General features: G+C 49.2%; 1 protein-coding gene across 1 annotated transcript in view; it reads left to right on the top strand.

The window, feature by feature from the left end:
• The first annotated feature begins 3,684 nt into the window (after positions 1-3,684).
• The window catches only part of Chsy1 (chondroitin sulfate synthase 1), a 64,535-nt gene continuing 58,684 nt past the window's right edge, over positions 3,685-9,535 (top strand). The window contains exon 1 of the mRNA XM_021196971.2: positions 3,685-4,028. Within this exon, the coding sequence (XP_021052630.1) occupies positions 3,712-4,028 (317 nt within the window). The 5' untranslated portion in view covers positions 3,685-3,711. The remainder of the gene's footprint in view (positions 4,029-9,535) is intronic.

Genomic DNA, 9,535 nt, shown 5'->3' on the forward strand with positions numbered 1-9,535 from the left:
CCTCTCCTCTCCTCTCCTCTCCTCTCCTCTCCTCTCCTTTAGTTTGAAACAGGATCCCAGCAACTTTCCCAGGCCTTGAACCGATAGTCCTCCTGCCTCAGCTAGGAGTGGAAGTGTGTGCTCCGAAGAATGACTAAGGTAATGAGGACCTTGCTTGTGTGTTTAACAGTAGTGTTAGTAATGAAGCAAAATCCCACTGGACTAATCGGGGTTAAGCGGTGATATTAGAATGGCCATTGCAGTTGTTCATTGCAGGCAGCAGACAGAACCTGCTGAAAGAACAAAAGGAGTGTTTCTGAACGTTTAACTTTTTTTTTTTTATTTATTTTTTTAAAAGATGACTACTTTCCCAGGGACCTCTGTTTGAGGCTTGAGTCCAGGTGCTGTGTCTTTAAGGAAGCTTGTACAGGGAACCCTGTCAGCTATCTGAGGCATGCTGCCAACAAACAATTGAGGTATTTACCGAAGGTTTCCAAGAAACTGCAGCAAATCATACAAAATGTTATACCTGTTATAAAGAAGCAGTCAAATGTATTAGCAGCAGAAAAAAGTGCCGCGTGAGCGAAAAAAGCTGCAATCTGTGAGAACATGGGACGTAGGCAGAGATCAGTCTTAGTTACGTCATAAAGGATTGCACTCATGCAAGCAGAAAAGTAGGTGAGCTGCCACTTGTGAATACATTTTGAAACACCAGCCCTAGAGCGGCTACGACAGAGCACTTCGGGTGCTGCGGCAGGAACACCCACGTAGAAACAAGGGACTGCCAGATCCTAAGACTCTGGACTTGGCCAAGTAGGACTCAGTGTCGAGCTCATATCCCATTTCAGGCTGGACATGCATCCAGTTCAGGTGGTGTGCTATCAAACATCTACAAGGGGCTAGCAAGATGGCTTAGCAGGTAAAGGTGCTTGCCAAGCCCGATGGATGACTCAAGTGCAATTGTCAGGCTCCACAGAGTGGCGAGAGAGAACCAGCTCCTCAAAGTTGTCCTCTGACCGCCACGTGTGTATCATAGCATGAGCATGAACACGATAGACACGCACTAAATAAATGTAGTAGTTTTAACTCTCTGAGGAGCAACTCGAGATCATAGCTTCTCTATTCATGAGTTGTTGATTTGGTAACTGACGGACTTCTAGGAAGTGGGGAGCCGGGAACATGATGTTCAACGTTCTCGGCAAATTCCTGACACACACATTCCTGTCTTTTCATCGGGTTTAAGTTTAGGAAATATAGACACGTCTAGAGCAGGCTTGAAGATAGTGAGGGCATTGACTATGCCACAAAGTCGAACATCTGTGTCTTGCCAGATTTGTGCTTTATGTAAATCAGTGTGAGTTATGGGGCAGCTGCTGAATTTGGGGGCCCTGGTGATGTCTTGGTGTTTGTGGTTATGGTCTTACTGGAACCTTTCTCTACGGTTTCCCAGCCTGTAATTCATGGCTAGGTGTTCTGTATTTCCCAGAGGCCACTGCTGGAATCTGGTCTTCACTACACAATGAATATTTTATCCCTAGATGTGGACCATCTCTTACAGAAAGAGTCAGGGGAGGGGAGGCGATGAGCTATTTTTGAAATAAATTACAAGTGTCCAAGAAAGTGGTACTGTCCAAAGAATACACAGGAGTAACCACCATTCAGTGGCAGGCAGCTGTGCTTCACACAGCTTTGTGGCTTCAACTGGAATATTTCAGTTGTTTGATTTATTAATCATGAAAAGGAGATACAAGAACAGGCTATACCCACCCATCCACCCCACCCCACGCCACTGGAAGCACTCTTGTTTTCTGTTCTTTCTCTTTCTTTCTTTCTTTCTTTCTTTCTTTCTTTCTTTCTTTCTTTCTTTCTTTTTCTTCTTTCTTTTTTTAATATTTATTTTATGTATATGAGTACACTGTCGCTGTCTTCAGATACACCAGAAGAGGGCATCAGATCATATGGTCGTGAGCCCCCATGTGGTTGCTGGGAATTGAACTCAGTGCTCTTAACCGCTGAGCCATCTCTCCAGCCCCATTTTCTGTCTTTTCTTGTTTGATTAAATGAGAACTTCTCAGGCTCTGGGACCGTAGTTCAGAGGATAGAGTACTGGCCCAGTGTATCAGAGGTCCAGGGGCTGATTCCCCGCACTAGGGGTGGTAGCACACAGGTCTGGAATTCAGGTGGCTCCAGTTCCCTACGCAAGAGGACCTGGAGTTCAAGGCGATCTGCAGCTTCAGCCAGCATCTGGGCTCCAGTAGAGGTTCTAAAGAACCTCTCAGGTCCAAGTGGCTACTTTGCGGTTACAATCCTAACACATTGGTGACTAAGAAATAAAATTGGTATTTACAAACATTTGTCGTGTAGGCGCGCCCTAGCTGAAGGGCTTTCGTTTTTAACAAAATGTATAAAAGTTAAGACAGACCAAATATAGGGGAAACTGGTATCCAACTTAAAAGTCCATTCAGTGAACCTAACCTACTTGGAGACCTCCAGAATAGTGAGAGACCCTGTTTCAAAAAAACTAGGTGTATGGCTCCCGAGAAGCCACCCCCACACCACGTACACAATCCACATCCGTTTTATAAATTTACTCTTGAAAATACTGACAGACTTAGGTGATGGGTACTAACCAGCTCTCTGCTCACTGGGACTAAACACAGGTATTTATCATCTAGTGGTAACTCACCCACCCATCCATTAAAAAACTAATATGCCGGGCTTGGTGCCGCTCGCCTTTAAGCCCAGCGCTCGAGAGGCAGAGATGGAGACCTCAGATTCTCTGAGTTCGAGGCCAACCCTAGCTACTTAGCGAATGCACGCTTCGCTCCCCAGTCCGCAAATCCCCTAGCGTTCCTAGGTGAACTGTGGCCGTGTGTGGCTCCAGCCCCGCCTGCAGCGTACAAAGCTGCAGTGTGGACGCCGCTGTCCTGGCCACCGAGTCGGGAGATCGGCCCGGGGAGGGAAGGGCGTGGCGGCTCTCGGGGCATCTGGAGAGCCGGTCAACTCAGTCCACGTGCGGTGCGGGACCGCCGGCTCCCAGCGCTGGCGACGGGGGCGTGGCCGCGGGTATCGGGCAGTGGGGGGCTGGAGGGACGCCCGCCCCGCTGTCGTCGATGCTACCCCACACCCCTCCTGCCTGGCCGCAGACTGCGGGGCGGGTGCTTTTTTTTTTTTTTTTTTTGGTTAAACTTTGGCCACGTGAACTGCCCCCCATTCACTTTTGCGCCAATCACGAGGCGCGGACGGATCCCGAGAGGGGCCACGGCACGCCGCCGGCGGGCCGCTTCTTAACGCGCGGTGCGTGACGTGAGGGGCTCCTTTGCAATGGCGCGCTAAGCCGGAGGATGTGCAGCTGCAGAGGCGGCGCAGGGCACCGAGAGGGCGGGCGCAGCGCGAGCCGAGCCGAGCCAGCCGGGGGACGCGAGCCGCGGGAGCCGCTGTCGCCTCGCGCCGGAGTCGCCGGCCGCGCGCGCGGGGCATGGTCCCCTCTTAAAGGCGCAGGCCGCGGCGGTGCGGGCGGGCGCGCGGAACAAAGCGCCGGCGCGGGGCCTGCGGGCGGCTCGGGAGCCGCGATGGGCGCGGCGGGCCCGCGGCGGCCGCGGCGCTGCCCGGGCCGGGCCTGGCGGCGCTAGGGCGGGCTGGCCTCCGCGGGCGGGGGCGGTGGGCTGAGGGCGCGCGGAGCCTGCGGCGGGGACAGCGGGACAGCGGCCCGGCGGGCGGAGGGGCGCGGGCATGGCCGCGCGCGGCCGGCGCGCCTGGCTCAGCATGCTGCTCGGGCTCGTGCTGGGCTTCGTGCTGGCCTCGCGGCTCGTCCTGCCCCGCGCCTCGGAGCTGAAGCGAGTGGGCCCGCGGCGGCGTCCCAGTCCCGAGGGATGCCGGCCGGGGCAGGAGGCGTCGCAGCCCGGCGGGGCGCGGGGCGATGCGCGCGGGGCGCAGCTCTGGCCGCAGGGCTCGGCCGCGGAGGGCGTCCCGCGCGACAGGAACTTTCTCTTCGTGGGAGTCATGACAGCCCAGAAATACCTGCAGACCCGCGCCGTGGCCGCCTACAGGTGAGCCCCCTTTTCGTGGATACCATCGCCGGCATCCTGGCTGGCGGGCGGGCGGCGTTACGGGTTCCCCGGAGGCTTCTCTGGTAGCTGCCAGCGGCTCAGCGCGAAGGCAGCAGGGGTTAGGATGGTGAGCATCTCTCAAGGGCAAGGCTTTGGGATTAGTGGAGCACGCTGGCCTCAGTGTGTGTGCCTCTCAACCTCATCTCCAGGGAGACACGTAAGCTTTCTGTGTTCAAGACTTCTTTGTTAAAAGGATCGAGTCTTCTCCCATAAGGTGGTGGCGAAATTTAATGTTGTACCTGCAATGGTGGAGGCAGAGGTATAATTTGAGTCTCTAAAATAGGCACTTTGTCATTTCAAAGGGAGAGCCCGCCTAAATTAACCTGGCTAGGGCTCCTCCGTACAGTACTTTAAGATTCTCAACTTTTGGTGAGCGCGTCCACTCTGTCTTTCAGCAAGCACTCTTGGTTTGTTAAGGAGAGAAGAACCTTGAAGAAAAACAGTTTGTGTGATCGATTCAGTCATTGCAAGACTGCAGCCTGGTGTTCCCCAGCTCAGTCACAGAGGTGTGTGCGTGGTAGGAAGTAGGTGGGCCCTAGTGGGCTAAAAGACTCGGTAGAAGTGGCAGCAGCGATCATGTTCAGGATTAACAAAGGGATTAGCCAAAGCTGCCTTTAGAAAGGAGATGGTTTTGAAGCGGAGGGCATGGTTAGAACGGTATTTGCATCAGAGTGAATCTGAAATACAAGAGGGGTAGACCCGAGTGAAGGAAGGGACTCGGTGGAAACTTTGTGTGTGTGAAGTACAGAAACCTTTACTGTACAGGGGGAAGTCTGGCGTTCTTCCAGGCAGAGACTCAGTGGCAGGGATGGTTTCAGAGCACGGATGTTCCGGGGCTGAGCTTTGTAAGCAGGGCTATACTAGTTGTTGTTGGTTTTACATTTTTAACCAGTGTTTTTATAACTTTGGCTTTTGAATCCAGTTTCTGGTCTTAAGTTTTCAGGCAGCAGATGGTATAAGAAAACAAGCTTGGCTGGATCTCCTCTTTCTTTAAGTCAAGTGAGGGATTGAGGAAAGTGGACGAAAAGAGTTGAATGGCTTGACCTCCATTCCTGCTGCTCATGTCCAGAGGCCATGTTGTGCTAAGAACAGTTCTGAGTGGCTGGAGGCCACAGGTGGCAGGCTGTTTGTGTGGACTAGCGGAGTAGTGTGAGAGCAAGTAGGCTATAGTTCTCTCCCAGATGTTCTTTGACTTAATATCTTTGTCAGAAGTTGAGGACCAGATGTGGTGGCAGTCTTTAATCCCAGATGTGGTGGCAATCTTTAATCCCAGCACTAGGAGGCAGAGCAGGTGGATCTCTGTGAGTTCCAAGCCAGCCTGGTCTACAGAGAATTACAGGCAAGATATGACTAACACTGAGACCGAGAGAGAGAGAGAGAGAGAGAGAGANCCCAGATGTGGTGGCAATCTTTAATCCCAGCACTAGGAGGCAGAGCAGGTGGATCTCTGTGAGTTCCAAGCCAGCCTGGTCTACAGAGAATTACACGCAAGATATGACAAACACAGAGAAAGAGAGAGAGAGAGAGAGAGAGAGAGAGAGAGAGAGAGAGAGAGAGAGAGAGAGAGAGAGAGAGACACACCCCTTCCCTCCAGGTGGTTGAGTAGGTAAAGGTGATTGTTACGAAATCTGACAACCTGAGTTTGGTCCTCAGAAAGCCCTCACAGGGTAGGAGAGAGCTGACTCTCCCAAATTGTCCTTTTGACTTTCACACCTCTGCCATTAGGTACATTTGCACTGCCACACAACATACACACAATAGATACTTGTAAATAAAATAAATGCCCTTTCAGCAATAAGATTAAATTGAGGAAAAGACCACTAAATTGTGTTGTGGTTTTGAGAATAAATCCATGAGATTACACTTTAGTGACAGATGACATGAAATCACAACTCTGGGGACAATTGCCAGAGTAGTTTGTTCAGATAGATGATATGACTACCCCTCCGTGTACATTTTCATTCTTATAAAATCAGTATACACAAGTCACTAGGGATCGTGCCAGTGATACCAGGAAGTGTACATGCTGTGTACACTAGTTTTATAGCTGACCATGGTTTCTCAAAGCTCATCTTGCAAAGTTAAGTGTGTGTCATCCTTTCGGTCTCTTTTCTTTATTGTTAAGATTTTCTCATTGTTTTCTTTTGGGCAGTGGGGACTTACTCTTTATCTGTGACCTGAAGAAAGCAGAGCACATGAGAGCTGCTCCCTGCTGCTCGGGGTCCCTGCCTCTCAGCCTGTCAGCCCTGTAGTTAGATTGGCTAGCCTTAGGGAAAATTCAGGGGAGGCCTGAGTTGGGAGAGGGAGGTGATGAGGTGGTTAGTTATTATTACAGTGATCTGGGTTCTGCAGCCTGGCCCAGAAGTCCACACTGAGCGCCCTGTACAGTGCTGTGTGAAAGTAGTTTGATCCTTGAATCTTGCAGCATAAGAAGTGGGACCTGAGTTTGTGTGCCGCCCACCACACCTGGCTCATTCTTCATCAAATGAGAAGCTCCCTGCATTCAAGAGGTAGAGGCAGGCAGGTTAGGAGTTCAAGGCCCCCTGCTACATGAGACTTGGTCTTTAAATAAACAAAAGCTCCTTCAGTTTGTTGTCCTCATCTCTTCCTCCCCCTCCCCCTCCTCCTCCTCTGATTTAATAAAACAATTGTTTGCCTTATAGGTGAAGGAGATGCCAACACTTTTAGTAAGAGGGCATTGTGGTATAAGATAGATAAAGTCAGAGTTTATGCTTTGGGACTAGAAACTAGCAACCTTTTCCTTCCGGGGGCTGAGATCCAGGAGGCCCTTAAACTCCAGGAAGGCATGCTTGTCTGGACTAAAGTTACTGTGGTGTAATGCTTTACTGGTAGAACAACTCCATTTGTGTCTGCTCTTCCTTTGTAGCCCTGCTGTGCACTTGAAGTGCACCGAGACAGCTGACCAGTGGTAGCCAGTAGGAGACACAGAACAGTTCTGAAAGTAGGCGAAAGGGAACCCAAAAGTGCACACAGAGAGAGACCAGCTGGAGCCAACTTTTGTAAATTTGTGTAGCTGCCTAACTGCTAGGCTCGCAGGAGTGATCCTGGCTCATTCAGACATTTAAGTGCACAGTTCAGTCCTTTGTAAAACAGGTGACCCACATGTTCGTTGTGGATCCAAAACCCGAGTCTGAAGGCACAGCAAGTCAGATGTCTGTTCTGCTAGTTGTATCAAAAGGGACTGGCTCTAAAAAGGGGTTGGGCCAGTGGTGGGAGAGAATAGAACAGGGGTGGGCAGGGTGGTGTCCTGTCTGTGTTAGCTGGTTGTGAAGGCTTTAGAGAAAGGGGCATTTGTACCTCCAGGGTCAGATAGTGAAAGACTGGTTGTGTGACTGTCACTGATAAACATATTGACAAAGGGAAAGCTTGATGCAGAGGCAGAAGCCAACTTGGAAGGAACCCCAAGAAGACCATAAAAGAAGGAACTGGGTCTGACTGTTCAGTCTCATGCAATTACATTCTGAGTGAGCAGAAAAGCCACTTGAGGCTTTGAGCAGAAAGGGAAATGGGTAGCTGAGACTCTATAAATAAGGAAAATAATCTGTGTAGGCACAGTTGCAAAGCTATTTGTCTATTATGTATTTCTACTTTAAAATATGATTCACATGTAGTAATTTGGTGTGTTAATTATCAACAGGTTGATTGGGTGTCTGCAGTTACTAACTGTAGTTCATATTTTCTTGATTTTTTTTATTAGTTTTTAAAATTATATAGAGGCTAAACAGTCAAATAATCTAACCTGCCTTTTCCATTATTATTATTATTAATGTGTATGGGTGTTTGCCTGCATGTATGTCTGTGTACTATGTATGTGCCTGTATCCAAGGGGACCAGAAGAGGGCCTAAGATCCTCTGAGACTAGAGTTAGAGATGGTTGTGAACCAAACCATGCAGGTGCTGGGAACCAAACTCAGGTCTTCAGGAAGAGCAGCCCTCTTCCTGAAGGAGTGCACACCTCTTGTTGTTTTGTTTCCTGAGATTCACTCTAGTCCTAGCTGGCCTTGAATTCCTAGCGATCCTCCTGCCTCTTACCCTCCTGAGTGCTGGTACTACAAGCAGAAGTCACTACTTCCTGTTCCTGATTTTAGATTTCCCTCCTTAAAGTCAAAAAGGTCTTGCCTTCAAAAGGTACTGTCCTGTGAAGTTCTTTTGAGCATTCTGGATAAATAACTATCACTGAACAACACCCTCAACCCTTTTGAGTTTTCTAATGAGACAGGGTCTCATTAAGTTGTCTAAGATGGCCTTGAACTTGCCTTCGCTTCCAGGTAGCTAGGAGTACAGCCTTTGTTACCAGGCCTGGTGGTGAGTAGAGTTGAGGAGGGGATTTTTTCAAAGTATTTCTTTTTCTGCTTTGAGAAGGAAAAGACCGTCCCAGCCACATCAGGTGGCTCATAGCTGCTCCAGCCTCCAAGGCATCTGTGCTCAGACAGTTTAAAGTCTTAGGAAAAGAAATCTTGTTAAGTAGCTGAGCATGACCTTCAGGTTGATAGTCTCCTGCCTCAGACTCGAGTCCAGATCACAGACCTGTTTGCTGGCATACCTAGCTCTTTTTTCCTCATCTGTTTTTAATGCTCAGAACACTGAACTTCAGTTGAGATAATAGCTCAATTAGTAAAGTGCTTGCAAGGTGCAAGGACCTGAGTTCTAGTGTGGGGCCCAGGTATGGAGGGGGGACAGCAAGATTCCTGGGTTTACTGGACAGCCAACTTAGCCTGTTTCAAGAAGTGGACAGCTTTCATGAAGATGATGCCTGAAACTGTTTTCAGTCTTGTACAACACACACACACACACACACACACACACACACTGAAAAAACATTGAGCTAACCTAACACCTCACAGTTATTTGGATCTTACTGCCCCTGGCCTGAAGATGGGTGACAGTTTTTTTTTCTCTTTACTTTGCTATTTACTTCCCCTGAAGATGTGATCGGCTGCCTGTTTCTGTCCAGGAATCCAGGAATGATTAGCATTAGTGTGTGGAAGGGTGTGGGAAGAAAAGGTGAGAACAGGACTCTTAGGATAGCTTTTATCAGTTAATGACCCTTCCTAATGCTTTGAAAGAAGGCACACTGTTCCTCTTGTTTGCCTTAATGAGCTTCTCCATAACATATCAGTAATTTCCTTATTTCTTGAGCTAAGTAAACTTGAAACAGGTCAGTTGTTCTCTTCCATGCAGTTCATTTTAGCAAATATTTGGAAGGTGTTTACTTGTAAAAATCCAAATAACCAACTTTTAAGTGTGCTTTCGAGCACAACTTAATTTCAAGTTATGAATTACATGTAGAAAGAGACTGACTGGTGAAAGATGTGGTCTGGAAACGAGTGTGATTTTTATCTGTCAGTGAGAGTCGGAGGGTCTGTGATGTCTGTGAGAGTCAGAGGGTCTGTGATGTCAGTGAGAGTCGGAGGGTCTGTGATGTC

This window comes from Mus pahari, chromosome 1, assembly GCF_900095145.1.
Source record: "Mus pahari chromosome 1, PAHARI_EIJ_v1.1, whole genome shotgun sequence".
In the NCBI taxonomy this organism is placed as follows: domain Eukaryota; kingdom Metazoa; phylum Chordata; class Mammalia; order Rodentia; family Muridae; genus Mus; species Mus pahari.